Below are 21,387 nucleotides of genomic sequence, written 5' to 3'. Positions count from 1 at the left end.
GTTCCTATCCTTTCCAAGGTATGGTGCTGGGCAGCGGAAGAAACACAAAGCAGTCGAAGTAAGGACCTGCTTAGTCTAAAGTTTCATCTTTCAATGTCTTAACAGAATTTTTTAGCGCTGTTGTTTCTTTTTAATGTTGGTGTCCTATGTGTTAAAAAAAATTTTTTTTTGAGTCGTGTACACTACATTGGTGGCAGGACTATGGACCACTTTCTTTTTCCCTTCACTCCTCTACCACATCTTAAACGTTATTATAACTTTTGCCTTAATTCAAAACATATTCATTTATTTAAAAAAATGTTTAATTTTGCAAATGACACAGTAAAAAGTGAAGGCCTCCACTCACTGCAGCATTCTTTTCTCAGCAGTAACCTGAGCAAATCATTTGGTTGCTGTCTATGCTTTCTGTGTCTTGTCCTATGACAGAACAAGGCACACGTGTGTGTGTGTGGGATATGAGATTTATATGTGTGTGTGTGTGTGTGTGTGTGTGTGTGTGTATCTTTGCAAGTAAATTGTTTTACTCAATAATGCATCGAGGACATCGTTCCACGGACTGAACCCCGGCCCCAGCAGTGAAAGCGCCGAGGCCTAGCCACTGGACTGCCAGGGAATTCCCACCCCCATTCTTTTTTTTTTTTTTTTTCATTCAAAATTATTTAATTACAAGACTGGATAACTGAAAAGGAATTTTCCATTTAAAACAGTTTCAGAGCTAGAAAGTATCAATAATATACTGGCTAACAGGTTATGACTCTAGGGCAGTGACGTGATTAAACAGAAATGGCTGGAACCATAAGGATGCATTCATCTAGATTCGATGTTGGCTCAGAAATCTATTCACAAATGCAATTTCAAAATTAAAAAAACATAATCTGTCTTGAGTTTTGTTTTCTTTCTGTGTCCGTAAAATGAAGAGCTTTTCCTGATCACCAGTTTTTCAGACAACAGACAAGTAAATCTCATGGCACTAGCCAGAATGTTTACATCTTAGGAACTTCATAGCAAACTGGCCTCTTTCAATAGGCAGACAGTGACTCCTCATTTAAAATGAAGCTGTTCATCAGTCAGTGACATTCATAGCTTCATTAGTATTCATCAGCCTGCAGGATGCTGGTTAAGATTGTCAGGTTTTAACCAAGTCATTTTCCAGCAAACATTTTCCCATATGTTTTGGAACTTTTCTTTGCATCTAAAAAAAAGAAGCTTGGGGCTTCCCTGGTGGCGCAGTGGTTGAGAGTCCACCTGCCGATGCAGGGGACACGGGTTCGTGCCCCGGTCCGGGAAGATCCCACATGCCGCGGAGCGGCTGAGCCCGTGAGCCATGGCTGCTGAGCCTGCGCGTCCAGAGCCTGTGCTCTGCAACGGGAGAGGCCACAACACTGAGAGGCCCGCATACCGAAAAACATAAAAAATAAATAAAATAAAATAAAAATAAAAAAAGAAGCTTAGCCTCTCCACATAACAGCTCCGTTACACCGAAAGCCATTGTTCCTAGCACCGCAGAGCAGCTCCCAAGTCCTGACGTCCCACTCCCATTCTTTTGGATGGTTACTTTTCATTCCATTGTATGAATGGTTTTATTTTATGAGACCAATCTCTAAATGTTGGACAGACTGTTATCTCCAATTTTTCCTTCTTATAGCCACTGCTGCGATGAACACCCAGGTGTATGTAGCTTTGGACACTTATGCTAGTATTCCTAAAATGCCTTTTTAAAAAATTGAGGTGAAATTCACATAACATATAATTAACTGTCTTAATATGTACAATTCAGTGGCATTTAGTGTATCCACCATGTTGTGCAACCACCAGATCTTAGTTTCGAAACCTTTTCATCACCCCAGAAAAACACCCCAAATTCCTCCCTTACCTTGTCCCCTAGGACTATTCATCTCTCTTCTGTCTCTGCGGGTTTACCTTTTCTGGACATTTCATGTAAATGGAATCATACAATATGTGGCCTTTTGTGCCTGGCTTCTTTCACTTAGCATCATGTCTTTGAGGCTCATCCCAGTTGTATGTAGGTATGGGTACTTCCTTACTTTTTACGGCTGAATAATATTCCATTGTATGTACAGACCACAATTTGTTTATCCATTCATCCCCTGAAGGACTAAAGTTCCTTCTCGGAGGGCACAGTCAGGAAGAGCAAGGTGTTCAGAGAGCAGCAAAGGTGGCCCTGGTCACAGGCACTACTTTTGTTCTTCAAGAAGCAGCCCGGCCATTTTGCCGCATATCCTGGAGATCTTCAGTCCAAGAACTTTTGTTAGTTTTGCTTTTTTCTTTTACCTTTTAATCAAGAGTAGGATAAAAGAGTCATCAGCCCTCAAGTGCCTCACGATATGGAGTTTCTCAAATTGGAGAGAAATTGAGAAAGTAACTGGCTTGGTCAGTTTTTATTACACATGTCAGGAAAAAATCAGCTCACGGTACAAAGGATTCCTGCTGCTCCTAAGACCTGGCCCTTGGGGGCTAGAAAAGATGGCAATAATAATAACCTTATACTTCAGCCAGGGTTGTGTGGGCTTGGTGGTGGGGAGGGGGATGACTTCCTACAAACAAAATGTATCTATGTAGGGTCAGTTTTTCTCTGGAACACTGCAAACAGAAGCTGTATTTGTCTTTCCTTTTCACTTCCTTGTTCCTTGGTCTTTTAAATCTTTTAAAAAGGGCCTACTCTGTGCCAGGCACCAAGGATCTAAAGAAGGTAAGAAATGACCCTGCCCTTGTGAGTTCATGTCACAGAAGGAAGATGGACACATAAAGAACGTTACGCCTTTGGGACAAGCAGGACAGTGGAAGGATGGGAATGCACCAACCCATCCAGAGGAGAATGGAAGCATCAAAATGCTTGTCTGAGTGCCTACTTGGCCTGACATCATGGACAAGGGTCAGGTCAATAATGGGGTTGCTTGTTTTCTCTTCACATCGGTACTGCCTTGCAGGAGACAATGCTCTGAGGTTTCCACAGACTTGGGTTCAAATTCTGCTCCACTCACTAGCTGCATAAGCTCAGGCAAGGGCCTTACCCTTCCAAGGGCTTCACTTCCTGACCTGCAGAATGAGGACAGTGCTAGCTCTCCGCTGTGCAGATTAAAATAGATGTGTGTAAGCAAATGGCGCATAATAAATACTCAGTGAATATGCATTCTTTCCCCAGTTCCATGTCGATCCATTGTCCCCATGGCTTCTGAGTTAACAGCAGTCCAGACTCTCAAAGTCCAGTTCTCATCTGGGACTGAAGACCAGTGGTGCCTCTGGAAATGTCTCAGCGGGGCCTCAGACTGGCCTGTGTTCCTCTCCTACCTTGCAGAAACCTTGGTATCTTTTGAGTTAGAATTGGCAGTCTACATCTATGTCCCCAATTTTCCTTCCTTGGTGTGAACTCTCTATTCAGCACCCAGCAAACCCCTTCTAGAGGCAGAGCCTCTCACCTCCAGCCCGTGCTCCCAGGAGCCCCAGAAGCTCTTGAGAATCACCCGAACTGGCCTCCCACAAAAGGTCGCACCACGGTCGCCCTCTCCTGATAAATTGAGCCCCAAGCTGTTAAGACCTCTTCCGTTAGAATTTTTCAACGGTGTCATAAATCTTTTATTAATATTTGGTATTATACTAATTAAAACTGTTCTCTGTATGTATTATTAATTTCCCTAGCACTTCTTGCTGGGGTGATGTTTTCAGCCAGCTAAGCAGAATGTAGCACAGTAAATAAGAAGAAACTCATTTCCAGACAATTAGCCTTGCAGAAAAATAAGTTGGTTAATGGAAGGCATGATGATTACAAATTTTACCTAAATAAACAGGGTATCTTAATGGTAACTCTTCAAGCTAAGTAAACAGATTGGGGTGGTAATGTCCTAAGCAATACTTAAATGTAACTGTTTAATAAATTGGTAAATTACTCATTTCATCTTAGAACAAAATGGTAATACTGTAGTAATAACCTAGTATATATTCCGTAAATATGAAGCATTATCACTTTAGCTCTGTAGAAATCACCACAGTGATATGTCAGCATTGATCTAAAACTGCAGCATTTTATCTCAAGTTTATTACCCATTTTTGAGAATCGCTGAGATTTTCAGAGCATAATGGCAATAAAAGAAGAATTTAAAAAGCGCTTTAATGTGCATAAGTTAATCAGAGGTATCCTCGGGGGGAAAAGGAAATTTGGTAAAACATGAATTATAAGCATCATTTAAACTTACTTTGGACACTAGAGATAATAAATGGCACATAATTTAGAAATAGCTTTTAACATCAATGACGGTAAGTACCACTTTACTGTTCATAAGAATTGCAGAGCAATGGTGCTGAGGCCAATTTTATTAGCCATTTTTTTCTTTATAAAAGCAATCCAGCCCTTTCCACAACTGAGGAGACAGGAACAAGAGTTACGTGCTAATATGCGAAATGCATTTAAGTTTTTTGAAATAGAGAATAATAAATTGTGCCAAAAGATAGAGTCTGGAGACAAATGAATGATCATTTAAAAAGAATAAGGTGCTCTCGGAGTTTACATATTTGGGGAAACTTGATAAAAAAAAAAAAAGGCCAACAAATTGTTCATACATTTTCTCATTTGCCAGAGCGTGCGGGTGTGCTTTCAAATCCGAGAGATGAAGCCATAAATCCCAGCGATTGGAAGATGCCGCAACAGAAATATATTTTTGTAAATTGTCGCCATTGACAAATCATTTTTAAACTATACAGAGTGCAGGTTCAGTCTTCTCTTCAGGGAGCCCAAGCAACCCGCCTGCAGAGAAGCCTCAGACCCTGACCTCTACTTACCAAGCACAGCCCGACAGGGTAGCGTGGCTGGCAGCTGCAGAGCTCAAGCCTGTAGGTCGGACAGTCACCAGGACTCACTGAACCACCTACTAAGCGCTCAGCGCGCTAAGCATCATGGGGCCCAGCAGAAGCTCGTCTGCTGCAGCGCATGGCCAGGCTGGCAAAACCTGGCTTCTGTCGGGGAACAAATCCAAGACGTCACCCCACACCCTGCCCTTCAGGATTCAGTAACTCCAGGTTCAAGGTCTGCTTTTCATCTGATGGATTTGAGGACAAACAAAACAATCCACCTTACTTCATCTTCAAGTCTTAGATGCAACTGAGTAACACAGATGTCCACCCTCTCCTCCTTTGGAACATGAATGTATAACAGGCATGCGGTCTTCATCAAAAGCAGCTCCTTCTGGAGGTAGGTGGGGACGGACTTCAGTAGTGCAGCCGGGAGGGAGGCAAGGAGAGGAGTTACTTCCTGGGCTCTCTCTGGGGGAGGGAGGCCAGGCTCTTTCCTGCGTGCTTGCAGGCAGAGAGCAGGCTTGCACGCCTTCTGACCATCTCAACGCTGGTTTATCTCTTTGTGTTCATCTTACCTGCAGACACATCATTGTCCTCTCACTAAATATCACTGATGTTCCCCTCCCTCAGAGAGACCAGGAGATATCAAGTATGTCTGGCCTCCTCATGGAAGAAGTCACATTTTGTGTGCAAACTCACCTCCCATAACCACGTCTGCCCCGTCTCTGCAGAGCTACCCCAACCTTGGTTGAAGAGCTCAGCTTTGGAAGCAGATTGGCGCACCCTGGGCTGGTAGATGGAGAACTGTTGTCTTCATACATCTATGGAAACTTGGGCAAATTACACTTTAAAGTTGCCGAGGCTTAGTGTTTTCTTTCAAAACTGTTTTATGGGCTTCCCTGTGGTGCAGTGGTTAAGAATCCGCCTGCCAATGCAGGGGACACGGGTTCGAGCCCTGGTCTGGGAAGATCCCACAAGCCGCGGAGCAACTAAGCCCAGGTGCCACAAGTACAGAGCCTGCGTTCTAGAGCCCACGCTTTAGAGCCCACAAGCCATAACTACTGAACCCGCGTGCCACAACTACTGAAGCCCGCGCACCTAGAGCCCGTGCTCTGCAATAAGAGAAGCCACTGCCTACGCACCTCAACGAAGAGTAGCCCCCGCTCACTGCAACTAGAGAAAGCCCGCGCGCAGCAACGAAGACCCAGTGCAGCCCAAAATAAATAAATTAAATAAATAAATTTTTTAAAAATTAAAAAAAAACTGTTTTATAAGATTAAGAGGACTGAGCGAGAAAATATACATAATGTCCCAAGTACAGTGCTCAGCTCATATTAGGTTTTCCCCTCTCTGGAGTCAGAACATCTAGATTCCAATTCATACCCTGTGTTGCTATGTTATTTAAAGTCCCCAAACCTCAAATTTCTCATCTTCAAAATGAGATCTACTTCCTAGGATTGTTTTAAGGGTTAAATGCGATCACTTGGGTAAAACCTCTGGTCCACTGTCACTGTCTAGCCCACAGCAGATGTTCTAGAAATGCTACTTAGTATTATTTTTATTTAATAAACAGGTTCTTAGCAGTGGCAGTGTGCCACACATCAGCAACCAAAGTAAATGGAAGCCCCAGAAGGCAACAGAGCACCTGGTTCCACTGACTTAGAATAATCTAGATTTTCCACGCCTAGTCAACAGCCATTTCTAGAAGATTCTCTACGGCGGAGACAGTGCAGACGGAGGTAAATCGGGACTCTAAACTCTGACATAACTGGGTTTGAATTTCTGCTCTACCACTTACTGTCTGACTGTGAGCAAGTTACTCATCTTCTCTGGGTTTGCTTCCTTCTCTCTATGAGGAGAACCAGAACAATTTATCTTGTGAAAATTAATCTACCACTAATAAGAGCAGTAAATGTATCATAGTGCTTATCGTGTGTCAGGCTCCTGGTGAAGTGCACAAAGGATTATGTCATTTAATCCTCCGACAACCCTGTGAGGAAGATCTGTCCTTACAGAGTACAGATGAGGACACAAAGCCTCAGAGAGGCAAAGTGACTTTTCCAAGGCTACACAGCTGGTGAGTGGTGAAGCTGGATTTTAACCCAGGCCTCTTTACACTCCATTCATGTTGCGGGCATTCTGGCCTCGAGGCAAGCAGCGTTTAAGTACTATCTTCCTGCCCTGAGCTGAAAATCCTAAGGGTCTGGAGGTTGAGGGCTCCACCATGGCTCATCAGTACCCACAGGGGCTCACTAGAGCCTGTTCGTTAGCTTGGGTGCTCTGCAATAAGAGCAGAGCATCATGGGGCCCAGCAGAAGCTGGGCTTGGGCTGGGGGAGAGGGCAGGAGAAGACCCCTGAATCCCTTAGATAGAGCGCAAGGCCAAGCACCTTCCAACCACCTTCAGGGGTCTCAGAAGAGAAATAACAGGGGACAGTAATGGTAGCAGCAGCAACAACAATAATGTTGTAGATACAACCCAAGATGTTCTGGTTTGTGTCTGAAGTTGTTTGGGGATGATAATCTCCAAACCATTCAGAATTCCCTCTGGCAGTCACAGAAGGACACTGGCTTTACTAATAAGTAGGTCTGAGGAGCCTCGATGGGTAAAAACCCATGAGGCAGAGTCAGTGCACTTGGGTTGAAGTCCTGGCCTTTCAAGTCAGATGGCCTTGGGGACATTATGTCACATCTCAGAGCCTCAGTCTCCTCATCTGTAAAATGGGGATTGCAATAGTACCTACCTCCGAGATAGCCCTCGTGAGGATTACATAAGATTGTGCAGATGCTCTCAACACATGGTAACTGCTTTGCTGCCAGAGCCTGGGCTCTGGGCTACAGATCCACTGGGAGCTGGGGACTGGGTGCACAGACCCATCCCTACCCATAGGGGCTCCTCCAACAAACGAACTTGAAACTGCAGGTGATTGATAATAAGCAGGACCCCCTCCCAGGGCCCTCTCACTCTGATTTCTCGGGGTTGAGTTTCCTCTCTGCTCTCCGCAACCCCCTCCTCCTTAGTCCCACTACTTCCGAAGAACAAAAGTGTCCCAGCTGTGGCGGCCCAGACAGCAGATGCGAGTGCGTACTGTTTAGCATACTGGCTATTCACTGGCGCCCCTCTGAGCCCAGCACCACCTTCTCTAGCCCCAGGGTCTCAGCAGGCCTTGCCCACTATTACCCCTGAGGGCAGACCTTCCTGAGAGGGTTGGTCTTTTCCTTGAGCACTGCTCCTTCTCACTCCCGCTGGCTGAGTTTCTGCTGGCTGGTCTACGCCGGCGGGAGGGAGTGGCTTTTTCCTGGATGGGGGATGAAGCGGCAAAGGATGTGCTGCCGACCCAGGTTGCAAGTTTTCGAGAGTTTCAGTGCGTCCCAGATAAATCCATCCATCCATAGGGCTTGATAGCAAAGCCAGTACATTCCAGGGAGCGGGCCACCACGGGAGCTGCTCAGGGGCTGGAGACTTTTAAAGCCAGTCTAAGACTCTGCTCCATTTGAAGATTTGGTTTCTTTAAAATCGGGGGAGTCTGGGTCAGCACAAATTTCTCTAAGGACCCCGCGGCCGGCGGAGCTTTTGCTGTCTGCGATCTGTGGTTGGGTGGGGACACACAGGGAGCCCAGCCGGCAGACTAGGAGTTTGAGTCGGAGCTCAGTTAAGGCGCGGGTTGAACCTGTGCAGATCAGCTGCCTTTTCTGCTCCCCAGTTTCCTTATTTAGAATGGGAACACGAGACTCTTTTGGGGATTCAGTGGGATGGTGGAGGGTGTGAAAACCTCTGAACAAATATTCTGTTCAAATAATGGTTTTTCTTCTTCCTCTCCACACCAGTTGGGAGCATATTTAAAGCATTGAATAAGTAACTCATTAATTGGCAGCCCGTCTGACACTTACAAGAACAACTTTGTCCAGTCATTTCAACTAAAGTGAGAGGCAGATATGGCCACGGATCTCAGGGTAACACCAGGATACTGCAACCTGTAACCAGATCAACCCAGGCCCAGTTTCCCAGATGACTTCTCCACCAACTCTCCACCTTCAGTGACTGCAGGAGAAGTGACCTCAATGGGGTCCTGCCCCGTTCCTGCCCTTTCGTCCAAAATAGCAACAACTATGAATAAACCCCTACGCAGTTAGGTGTTTAATTAGATTCCTCATCCATAAGTATATTTTAAATGCTTCTATTCTCATAATAAGCGGAAGATCAGCTGTACCATAAGCCATGGGTTTTTTTCATTTTCCCTGGAAGACTCCTTAATGACTATGTAGCCCTAATTTTACAGATGCAGAAACCAAAGCCACGTTCGCAGGGCCACACAGCAAGGGAGTGACAAAACTGAGCAGAGAAATCCGTGCCACCACCGGCTGGGTGGCACGAGGGACGGCACGGATCACTGTGGCAATTCCGGGAGGATTTTGCGAGTGTCTGAACCAAGAAAGTGCGCTACTGAGTCGGGGCTTCGCTGAGAGGAACCGCTCATAACCGAGCAGATGCTTGGAAACGTGGGGGACCTCGCCGCCGCGAGTCGGAAGATTTCGTAAAAGGAAAGTCGCCTTCGGTGTTAAGAAACCTTCGCTCTCCAGAATGCGGGCCCCTGCACCACGCCTGCCCTTCTCCGGCCTTGTTCTGCTTGCGTTTGCGCTGAGGCTGAGACTGGGATTTTGGCGGAGGTGCCCTTCAGCGCTCTCGCAACCTAGGCCCGGTCCTTGGCCTGGAGGTCTCGGCGGGCAGTCCGAGGCCACATCCCGAGGTCCCTAACCGGAGCGCCTAGCTGCGCGGCGAACAGATGCGCACCGCCTGCTGCTGCCCAGGGCCGGCCGCTGAAACGGCGCAGTTGGTGGCCGGACCCTCCTGGGCCAGGCTGCGCGTCCTTAGGCCTCAAGTCCGAGACGAGGGCCGCAAGGCCCCAACTGCTCGAGGAACTGCCGAGGCAGGCGGGCGGGCGGGCGGGCAGAGGTTGCCCGGCTCAAGGGCGCAGTGTGGACTCCGGTCTTACCGATGAGCGGAGGCGACCTCATCTCGTCTCGCCGCTCCTGCTTGGACGGCAAACGCGGGGAAGCTAGCAAGCCTGGGAGGCAATAGGCGCTGGCGCCCTTGGAACTCAGAGCCCGAGTCCACCACCCAAGACGGAGCAGGAAGGCCCTTCTGCCGCACTGTGACCGCTGGGCCTGGTGTCAGGGTGGCTGCAGGTGTCCCCTAGGCCGCCTCCCTATCCCTTTGCTAAGCAAAGTCCTCCCAAAAGTCTTCCCAAGTATAAGAGCGCTGTGTTTGGGAGGGAGCGCCAGTCCGCCGGCGATGCGCGACCCAGAACTAATTTCTGACTTCTTTGAGCCTTAGTTTTTTCAACTGCAAAATGGGGAGGGGCATCCAAACCTCTTAGAGACTGGGTGCGGGTCATCGTCAACCACACACTGCGTGCAAAGCTCGCGGTCCGCGGTCGGTGTTGTACAGGGAGCTGCTGAAGGGGAATCACTCCCTCTTTCGGGAAGCGAGCGGCCAGCCCCAGAGTTTCTCTCTCTCTCTCTCTCCCTTTCTCTCTTTCCCTCCCTCCCTCCCCTTCCCACCCCCCTCCCTCCCTGGCTCTGACCCGCCCGGGTCCCCACTGCATCGCCTAACCCCAGACTCCACCGTCTGCGGAGCATCCCAGAGAGCTGAGCTCGGGCCTAACTCCGCGTGCCTGGGCGGGGCAGCCTCGCCGGTCTTTGCGGACGCCTGGGGCCCAACCCCCCGCCCCCACCCTGCCCGCGGGTGGAGCCCAGCAACCGGCGCTCGGGGAGAGCTCCCGCGACCAGTCCGCCTGGGTCGCGAAGCTGCCTCGTGCCTCCTTGTCCGGCATCTGTAAAATGGGTGCAACTTCAGAGACTCTCCAAACGAGACTACGGAAGGCCGCGGGGAAGGGCCACGAGGCGAAGTCTCCAGCCCTTGCCCAGAGGCCGGCTGCTTCTTGTCCTCAATCCCCTCCGGGGACGTTGGCCTGGCTGAACGTCCACACTCACCCGCCTACCTCCAGAGCCTCAGGCGCTTCCTCCGGCCGAGGTGGGGCCTCATGTTGGGAGACGATCCAGAAGGAGACGCCCATGTGGGCCTCCCAGCCTACTCCAGATTCCCGTTCTCCTAAACTCAGCTTCAGGGGCGCGTGCCTGGTCCGGGTATTTCCGCGCCGCGACTGTGCCTCACAGTCCTCCCGGTGTGGGGACTGGGAGCTGTGTCCCTTAGCTGGGCGTCCTCGGGCTCTCATCCGGCGCAGCCGCAGTGGAAATGGCGGCGACCTCCAGGCTTTGCACAGCGGGAGGAGGGCGTTAGGCGCTAAAAGCCCTGGCTTGGCTCAGCAATTCCTCCCACCTGTTGGGGGCGCCCACACTGCCCTGGGTGCGCGTGGTTGGGTGACGGTCGCCACCCGGCCCCACACAAGTGGGCTGAGCCCCCCTAGCTTGAAGAGACCCCCTAGCCGTTCTCTGGCTGGGCAAGGCTTCGCTGGGACAAAGCGCTCAGGGAGAGCAAACGCCCGCGAAGTCACTGGTTGGGGAAAAACTGCCCCCTCTCCCCTAGGGCCGCAGCGGCACTGGGTCCCTGTCCCCGGGCCTGCCTGAAAGCCCAGCCCGGCTGGCCTCTCGTTCAGAGACCTTTTGCGCAAAGTCAGGCACCGGAGAGGGAAAAAGATGTGTGTGCGTTCCCCAAAAAGGCCCGAGAATCGAGGGTCCCTCTGGTAGAACAACAAACATAATTTAGAAAAAAAACAAAAACCACTAAGCCCTGTTATGGAGGAATAGAATAAAAGCGAGGAAAAATAGAAAGCGATGCCAGTGCCCGACGGGGGGCCTGCTTGTTCAGCAAAGGCAAAGACGGTCGCTCTGGTTTTTAGATATTCAAGTCCCCAGCCGAAGGGCCAACCTTTCCCATCCTGATGACGGCGTTTACTACGATTTTTTTTTTTTTTAAGCGGAGAAAATAGAAGCATTTCAGGAAAACACCCAAGGAAGAGACCCGAAGCTCTGAGTCACCCTAGTTCTTCTCTGAGGTGTCTGGGAGTCCCCAGGGCTTGGAGGTGGGGATGAGGGCAGAAACGCTGCAGCTCCAGCTCTTTCTTAGACTCCCTCCCCTTCCTAGAGGCCTGCAGTGCAGACAATACCGCTGCCCGCCTGCAACGAAGGCGCCCAATATACCCGAGCCTGCAGGGTGCCGCGACGCCCCGAGGGAGGCAGGGCGATGAGGCTGGCGGGGCTGCTACAGGGCCTCTGGGACCGCACCCAGAAGGGTTTAGCCTTAAGGAGACCCGGGGAGCCCGGGCTGGAGGAGGGAAGGAGAGAGACAGAGACCGGGACTGAGAGAGGTAGAGGCAAAGAGATTTTGGAAGACAAGAAGGGGAAAACAAGGACAAAAAGAGAGGAGGGAAGTAAGGAGACAGAACGCGAGAGTTGGAAATGGGAGAAAGGATAGGACAAAGAAAGATGAAAAACTGAAAGCAATAGAGAACGAACTATACAGAGGAACATAAAACTGTAGAGAAAAGTTAAAAAGATATAGTAACAGAGACCAAGAGTAACAGAGGAGGAAACACAATATTGTGGAGAAAGAAATGGAGAGGCCAGAAAATAAGAAAAGTTTTTAAAAGACCGAAAGGGAGAATGATAAAAGGAGAAAAAATCAACGAGCAAGATGAAATGTTCACGGACGCTGCGAGTGTGTGTTTGTCGTTGTTATAAGGGGCCACCTGCTCCAGATCTCGTGATCCCGAAACTTCTAGCTTTTGAGCCGAGGTAAAGCGGGTGGACTGGGCCATGCCGCTTTCACACCTGGGCTTGGGGTCCTGGGCGTTCCGGGCGCCCCGCCCCCTCCTGTCTAGTGACGCCACCACGGCTGCAGTGAAGTCACGTGACATCACGCTCCACCGGCGGTCCCACGCAACCCAGAAGGGCGAGGGTGTCCCGGGGTTGTGCGCTACACTTGCTCCCCAGACGCCGAGCGTTTGGAGAGCCAGGCAGCGCGCCTGCTCTGCGCAGTGCGCCCAGATCCTCTCAAACCTGTCGGAGGGGCCCGCCCAGGGCCTCTCTAGAGAAAGAGAGAAGACAGTGGCTTGTGGGTTGTGGGAGGGAGGGGGCGTGGGCTTCGCGTCGCCGGAAGTTCGAGGTCACCTTGCCTCCCACCCCTTAGGTGGGTTTGACTTGGGACGGCCTAAGTACCCGTCCAGGCGGGGCCTTTCACTCCTCAACTCTGCCTGGCGCTGCTCTGCGACCTCTGAGCCTAGAGTGCCCTTCCCACGTCCACCCGATCCCGCGGGCACCCGGACTGCGGGCGGCCGGCACGCACTGACCTGCACCGCGGATCCTCCGCGGGGCCCCGAGCCGGGGTTCGAGGTGAGGCGAATACCGACGAGGCTCGGAGAAGTGGACGCTCGCCCGCACACCGCCGCTCGGCCTCTACCGCCGCAGGGGGTGGGGCGCAGGGTCGGGGGTCGCCGAGCATTATTGGAACGAAAACGAAATAAAAGCGGCGTTAAGTGAAATAGCTAACTTTTTTATTAAATAAAACGACTTAAATAAAAGGAACGGAAAAGGAGAAGGGTGGACCCAGCCTCAACGCAGGGTGCCCCAGCCCCTGGCGCTTCCCCCAGTCGCCTGATCGGCCGCCCCTCCTCCAGTGGCCCCCGCGGGGGAAGCAGGTGGCCGGTTTCTAAAGAAAAAAGCCAAAACTTTTATTATTTACACGTTTGGGCAAAAGTACAAAGTATAATACAGGCGCCCGGCCCGGGGGCTGCGGGCGAGGGGCGGAGAAACGTAAGGCGCTTTCTTTGTCAGGCCCGGGCCTCGGGCGGGACTGGGCGCGGGGCGGGGGCTCGGATTGTGCAGTCGCGCGGAGCCCGGGCCCAGCCCCCCTCCGCAGGCGGCGGGGATGCGGCCGCGCCCCGGGGCCTACTTGAGCTTGGCTGGCCCTTCCCGTCTCGGCCTCGATTCCCCCCCCAGACCGGCTGGGGGGCCGGGGCGCCCCGCCGGGTCGGGGCGGCGATACTTGGTGACGGTGCGCGCTGGCGGCTCACACCAGAGAGGTGACGGCGGGGACCTTGGAGCTATCCTCCTCCCAGGGCTGCAGATTCTGCAGAGCAAACAGCGAAGAGTTGTGCAGACAGAGCGGGTCGGGCTGGATAGAGTCGTTGAGGCTCTTTTGGAAGGCGTCGTGTTGCAGCTGCAGCATGAGCCGACTCGCCTGCTGCCGCTCCGCCTCCCGCTCCTCCGCCGTCTGCCGCCTGCACCGGGGGAGGGAGAGGGACAGCACCGTCAGGCACCCGGCACCGCGGGGCCGCCGGCGGGGCCCCCACCCGCCCGGGAGCCAAGGCCAGCCGGGAGCCTCGAGGCGCAGAGTCAGTCTGCTTCCCCGCCGGCCTTGTGCGCCGGGGACCCGCGGGTCCGCGGAGTGGGTTGGGATCGTTTGTTTTTGTTGTGCGCGGGGAGATCGCCGGGAGGAAACTCCGCCCGCCGCCCACTTGCACACCCGGGTATTGTGGCTTCGCCAACAACAAAGATTGTTTCTTTGCGGGGTAACAAGGGCAGGGCGTGTGTGTAACTGACTAGGCCCTACAGGCAGCCGGGTCACTGGGGTCCGCGGGTGGGCGGGCAGGCTCTGCACCTCGCGGTGTCCCCGGGTCCGGTCAGCCTCATCCGGTTCTCCCAGGCTCTGTCTCAAACCCCTCTTGCAGGACGCGATCGCTTCGCCGTTCACGGGTTGGATCGAAAGAGCGATTGGATAAAAACAGGGCTGGAGTCGGGATGGGGAGCTAGAGCGGGAACCCGGAGCCCCGCGCGGATTGTCGGGAATCGGAAGGGCAGGGGGCAAGCGGGAGGGTTTAGCGGAGCGCGAGAGGCCCGGGATGGGGTAGGGTGTTGGGGGGGGCAGGTGAGAGGAAACCGAGCGAGCGCAGGAGACCGAATAAAACATCGAGACAGCTGGAGAGGCTCAAGAAAGCGACACAGGGATGGGAATGGAGGAGAATTCCAGACACGGATGAGGACAGGCGCGCGGGAGGGCGAGCTGGGAGATAAAACCTGGGAAGGAGCGGGGAGGTGCAGCCCTAGGAGGGCGAGTAGGGGGTAGCGCAGGGTGGGGAGAACGCGAGGCTCGGGCACGGAGCGGGCGAAGGGCCGGTGCAAGGTGGGCCGGGCCAGGCCTCTCTCACCGCCACTTGGTCCTCCGGTTTTGGAACCAGGTCTTGACCTGCGCGTCCGTCATTTTGAGGGACTTAGCGAGCGCCGCCCTCTCGGCCGAAGCCAGATACTTCTGGCGGTGGAAGCGCTTTTCCAGCTCGCAGATCTGCACCCGAGAAAAGGACGTGCGCGGCTTCTTACGCTTGGGCGGCGTCCTGTTCTGGTAAGGGTGGCCGATGCGCCGGGTCACGGTGAAGGGCGTGAGCGCCGCCGCCGCTGCGGAGACACACGAGGCCCCCTGAAGCCCGGCCCAGCTCGACTGCCGTTCAGGCACCATGCGGACCCGGTGCCGCCCGGTGGGGCGCAGAGTACTACGCTATTTCGTTGGTCCCGAGTGTCCCCAGCGGCACCAAGCCGGTTGGGAGATGTCCCCCTCTTTCCCCGGGCACAGGCTTATTTCCCCCAAACTCTCTGATTTTTCTCCCCTCTATGGTTGCCCGGGGCCCTGAGCGCTGAGGCCTCCACCGCACTTGGGCCTCCGGAACCGTTTCCCCGAGTGAAGCACGTAGGGCGCGGCGCCTCTGGCCCCGGGAGGGCCGAGGCCCGGCGCCTTTTTGGACACCCTGCTCACCTGTGAAACGGTCTTTTACGAAGCGGCGGCTGCTCTCCATCCAGGGGAAATTGAGGCCGCCCAGGCTGGAGACCGTGGGCACGGAGGGCATGGCAGGCAGCGCGCTAGGCAGAGGCGGCGGCACGGCCCCGGGCAGCGGCCTGTGCGCTGGCACTCGGATCACGCCGGCGGGCGCCAGGCTCAGGTTGACACTGTAAGATCCCGCGTCCTCGAAGGGCGCGCCGAGGCCGGCAAAGGAGGTGGGCAGAGACGGGTATGTGGCGCCCGGACGGCCCCCGGGGGGCCCTCCCAGGTAGTTGGCGCCGTCGGGGCCCCGCGGGGCTGGTGCGCTGTCCTGGTCCGGGCTGTTGAGGATCTGGTCGATGCCGAAGCTGATGGGCTCGTGCGGGTGCGGGGTCTGCGCGCTGGCTGGCGCCTCCATCCTGGGCGGGCGGAAGGGCTGGGCTGGGCTGGGCGGGGAGGCGGCTGGGTCCCCGTTACGGCGCGGCCATGGAGCGCCCGGCGCCTCTCGTCGCACTGAAACTTTGCCAAGAGTGCGCGGGCCCGACAGGCTCTGTGTCATCTTTCTTGAACCGAACCTGGAGTTTCCGCTGCTAATTCCTCTCCCGCCGCAACCATTGGCTGCGATCAACAAGCCTCTCTCCTCCCATTGGCTCCTGGCTTTCAATAAAGGCCTAATTCATGGAAATAGGAGCTTAGGGACTGTTCCAAGGTGACATCATTTTAACAAACGAACAATAGGTCAAATTTATTAGCCGGGATAATGGGCGGCGGATATTAGCGCCCGAACCACAGCCTCCCAAACCCGAAATCTAACGAAGCTGCAATTAGGAGACGTTCCCCGCTCCTCCCGGCTGGGGCAGCTTCCCCGCCGCCGAGCGGGGCGGGCAGGGCGCTCTGCTGGTGAAATTGTCATTTGCTGAGGGGGGTTTTGTTTTCTTCCAAATTTTTTTTTTTTCATCCGAGCAAAACCCAAACAATATGAATCCTTTCAATTACAATGGAGTTGCAACTCCGGAACGACCCTGCGGAATCCGCGGCAGCGTCCTGGACACCCCACCGCCTCGGGAGCAACGAAAGGGGCGCACCGTGGGGCGCAAGCTGTGCGCTGCCTGCGCGCGGGGTAAGGACAGCACCGGAGCATGCCCCGCGCTCCCGAGGACACCGACCCGCGTGGGGAGAATTCACCCCCGCCCGGGCTTCGGCCGCGGCGTCGCGGCCACTTTAGAGACGCTCCCTGGCACCCACCCGGCAAGCAGACCGAGGCGAGACTCTCAGGTGCCCACGCGTGCCAGGCCCGGTTGAACGGGACCCGGGGTCGCCCGGTAGGGAGCGAGATCCGGTCCCTCGAAATTCGTTGCAGGATGGACGGGACTGTGGACCCGCGGGGAGACCTGCCCGAGGCGCGGCAGGTGTCGAGACCTGGGGTTACCGAGGGGCAAGGGCGGGGGAGGGTCATATTTAGAGCAAATAGCGGGGTTTCTTTGGGTAACCCTGGGCGCTGAGACCACTCCTTGCTTTGCCCGCGCCCTCGGAGGCTGTGCCGGCGGGCCAAGGGGCACCGGTGACAGGAAGGCGTGCAGGGCGGTCAACCCCCCTTGCCCCCCCCCCCAGTCTCATCTGTCTCCCCAGGGGAGGTTTACAGAATCGTTTTCTACCTGCTAATTCTAAAATCGTTAGGTGCAAACTGACTGCTGACCGCTTGGCAGGGCCTCCCTTGCGCTCCCCATCTTGCCGACGCGGTGAGAGCTGGGATGCTCCATTGGCCAGAAGGGGGTTTGTATTTGGGCCAGGTCACATCCTAGCCGAGTGACCTTGAGCAAGGGACTCATAGCTTTAGGCTTTGGTTTCCTCGTTTGTAAAACGGAATGCGTGAATTGCGAGATGGTCTCGAGCAGCGAGTGAGATGTGGAGAGCGCACGGGGTTAGGGCCTGGCAGGTAGCAGGAAACAGGAAGCTGCGGCTGCCCTCCCCACCCGCCCAGCGTGACAGTTGATGTGTTATTCTGAAGATTCCTGTTTATTTGTTTGGGGTTTTATTTTATTTGCGGAGGCTCAGTATCTTGGAGAGAGAGGTGTATTTGTCTACGGTGGGGTCAGTCTCAGGGGGCCAGGAAGGGCAGGGGGCAGCAGAATTACTAGATTCTTCCTAGTAATCTGCCCCCAACAAGGAGAGGCCTCAGGACTTACAATCTTAAGGCCTGGAAGCCTGAGTCAACACCCCCTCTGTGACCTTGGGCAAGTCTCTGGCCCTGGCAGAACCTCAGTGTTGGGTGGGGAGAATGAGGCGTCTGGGCAGGGAGGGGTGAGGAGAGCAGGGCTCCTGGGCCCTGGGCAAGCCCTCCTCCACTGCCCTCTGCAGACCAGGACCTTCAGATGGAGTCTCGCTGTTGCTCTGGGCTGGGGGCCTCCTGCTTCTAACTCAGGCTCTGCCACTGGGGGGGCCTGGGGGTTGTGGGGTCCCTCTTGCATCTCCTGGAGCCTCATTTTCCTTATTTGTAGAACAGAAAGGGTAATAGCTACCCCCAGGGTGGCTGTGAGAAGTAAATGAGAGAAGGTCTGTGGAATTGCCTGGGAGACACTCTGGCGGTTATGCAATAATAACTTTAATGGCAACAGTAGAGCAACTGTGAGCTGAGAAGTTAGCACGTGCCAGGCAAGGGCTGGGGCACTTATTTATTCCTCACGACAGCCCTGTGTGGAAAGGGCTGCTCTCAACCCCATCTTGTACCTGATGAGCGGACTGAGGCTGAGTTCTGAGACTCACGCTGACTCAGAGGCCAGTGAAGGCTCTCCACCAGCAGCTCCACTTCCTTCCTGGCTTCCAGATCCCTGGATCCCAGGCCTGTCTTTGCTGCTTCCTGGCTCTGTTACACGGAATAGCAAGGCGCACGCTGCACATGTAGGTGGACAGGCACAGAGATAGGGAGAAGATGTGGGTGGTGTGGCCAACATTGCTCCCAGGGCACGGTGAGTGGCCCAGTGCTTAAGAGTTGGATTCCTACCTCTGTTTATCAGCTGTGGGCTAGGGAATTCTCTTTGTGCCTCAGTTTCCCCATCTGGTAAAGCACCAGTACCAACATCGTGGGATTGAATGAGCTCATTCAAGTAAGCATTCGGCACAGCGCCTGGGGTAGGGAAGGGCTCCACCTCACTGTGCCCCGCTGCCTGGGACCCTGGGCTTCTCAGGCATCCAGCAGTAGGCACTTTGGACCACTGGGCACAAACCCCCCTTCTTTCCCAACCCAGACAGAACAGAGCTGTTAGGCAGCTCAGGAAAAGGAGTAAATGGCGCGGGTAGCAGTTTCTGGGACAGCGTTTTCCATGTGTGTTCCGACGAGCGGCATCAGCCTCACCTGGGAATTCGTTAGGAATGCGCATTCTTGGACCCTAGCCCAGACCTACTGAATCAGAAACCCTGGGGTTGGGTTCAGCACTCTGTGTTTAACAAGCCCCCCAGGTGATTGAGACGCCTGCTCAAATTCAGAAGCCGGTGCCCAGAATATTGCCCATTTCATCCAAGTTTTCACATTCATTGTTGTAACACTGTGGGAAGATTCTCTCCTATTTTGAAACTCCCATGTTGAATCTGTGTTGACATCCTCTGCATTTCGTTCTCACTGTTACTCAGTTGTGCCTTTTGATCATATTTGCCAAAGGTTTGTCTGTTTTACTGGTCTTAAAGAAAAGACTTTTATTTCATTATCCTCTTTTAAAATATCATCTCCTTCAGGAATGGTTTGTTTTATTTTTATTCGTTAATTTCTTCTTTGTTTGTTGAGGTGAAATTTTAGTTCCTTTTGGTCATTCTTCCTTGTTTTTTATTAAATACATTTAAGGCCAGACATTCTCCTCTGAGCACTGTTTTGGCCAAATATTGTTTGATATGTATTTAGTGTTCCTGAAATTGTAATTTTTTGCTGTCCATTCTTACCTGCTATCAACTGAACAATGACAGAGATGGAGATACACACGCGCGCGCGCGCACACACACACACACACACACACACACACACACACACACAGAGATGAGAAAATCTCTAAGAACTGGGAGCTGGTGGCCCAGACTCATGAGGCCAGAAAGACTTCCAGGATGCAGTGCATCCTGTCCTCCTCCCGATGGAGAAGATGGGAGAAGGGATAGCACTGCTGGAGATCTTGCTGGGTGTCATATAGGAGACAGAGGGGGGATTTAGGGATGAGAGTCAGGATGTCGGCATTTCCAGTTGTCCACATGCAGGAGGACCCATTTCGGGCTCACTCTACCGCCGACTTCCTGTGTAAACTGGGAATCAATTTCCCTGTCTGTAAAATGGGGTAGGGTTTGAATCAGGGCTCTTAAACATATTTGGGTCAGCAACCGAATTTGCAAGATAGATGGAAATATTATGGACCATTTCCATAGACAAAGACACAAACACATCAATTTGGCACACACGCCATGTCCCAGGTTGCTTACCTGCCCACCCTCCATCCTTAGTTCACACCCCCTAGTTTGGAGTCTCTAGGGGCCCTTCTATTTCTCATGATGGAAGGCTCTAAAGACACCTGCCCAAACTTATTCACTCATCCATTCATTTATTCAAGTATTTACTGAGCACATACTCCAATTTTCTGGACCATGTCCCAACTTTGGGTCTCCATTTCCCCATCTGATAGTGGGAGTAATACAGTCTGAGCTCTTCATCGCTGCCTCCCCCGATGGGGAGGACTAGAGGGCGTGCGGTGGGGAAGGGCTGGAGCTGGGATTGGAACGCAGGACTGTCTTGACTCCAAAGCCCGTGCTTTTCCCTTTACCTCATACCCCCATTTTTGCTGTGGGAGCAGGTAGTAAGGATTCGAAGTCATAGGAAATCAGTGGGTGGTCTAGGGGAAGGATCCCAGGAGCGGCGTGAGGGCGGCCACAGTGGGCTCACTTCTGTGTCCCCCACTGTTCCAGGAGTACCTCCAGGGCAGAATGGTGTTGGTGGCGTTCAAGTTCATGTCCTGGGGCTGGCCCAGGGCCCACTGGATGGTCATTAAGAGTTTGCGGTATTAAACTGAATAGCACACAGCAAGGTCAGACGAGGGATAGGGAAGAAGGGGTCAGAAGTGTGTCCAGTAATTCGCCTGTACTCAGTTCAGCACTCGCCTCCCCCAGCTCCGCCCACGGCTGGTGCCTTTCCACCTTTTTTGTTTGTTTTTGTTTTTGTTTTTGCGGTATGCGGGCCTCTCACTGTTGTGGCCTCTCCCATTGCGGAGCACAGGCTCCGGACGCTCAGGCTCAGCGGCCATGGCTCACGGGCCCAGCCGCTTCGCGGCACGTGGGATCTTCCCAGACCGGGGCACGAACCCGTGTCCCCTGCATCGGCAGGCGGACCCTCAACCACTGCGCCACCAGGGAAGCCCTGCCTTTCCACCTTTTAGGGCCCAGGCCACCTCTTGCCTCTCTGCCCATCCTCTAAAGCAGCCCTCCTCTCCCCCAGCCACTGTCTATCCCTGTTTATTTTCATCATTGCCTCCTTGCCTTTGGAACCCATCTTATTTCCCCTGCTCACCAGCTCTCTGAAGGCAGAGACTCTGCCTCGTTCACTGCTTTATCTGTGATAGGTGAATGAATGAGCGAACGAATGATCTCCAGGATCCTTGTGCTGAGTCAGACCCAGGCCCTGGCCTTGAGGATGGCCCAGCCTGGCAGGGAGGCTGGCAGCAGCCTGAGGGAGCTGCCAAAGGGCTGGGGGTTAGGAGAGAGGGTGTAAGACAGGAAGCGGGAGGGGAGGGGAGATTCCTTCCCTTGTGTGGGCTGGTGACATATGCGCCTGTGGGTAGCAGGGCTTGC

The 21,387-nt window shown here is 53.4% G+C and overlaps 1 protein-coding gene across 1 annotated transcript; it reads right to left on the bottom strand.

Moving 5' to 3' along the window:
* Positions 1-13,833: 13,833 nt before the first annotated feature.
* Positions 13,834-16,006, bottom strand: TLX3 (T cell leukemia homeobox 3; the record flags this gene model as incomplete). Its single annotated transcript, XM_079917993.1, has 3 exons — positions 15,571-16,006; positions 14,972-15,215; positions 13,834-14,044 (listed from the first exon to the last, which is right to left on the bottom strand). Exons 1-3 carry the CDS (start codon positions 15,989-15,991, stop codon positions 13,834-13,836), a joined length of 876 nt encoding a protein of 291 aa, XP_079774119.1. The 5' UTR covers positions 15,992-16,006.
* Positions 16,007-21,387: the final 5,381 nt, after the last annotated feature.

Source organism: Stenella coeruleoalba, assembly GCF_951394435.1.
Source record: "Stenella coeruleoalba genome assembly, chromosome: 3".
Taxonomy (NCBI): Eukaryota; Metazoa; Chordata; class Mammalia; order Artiodactyla; family Delphinidae; genus Stenella; species Stenella coeruleoalba.
Note: the sequence above shows the minus strand (reverse complement) of the source record. Positions and strands in the feature narration are given on the sequence as shown.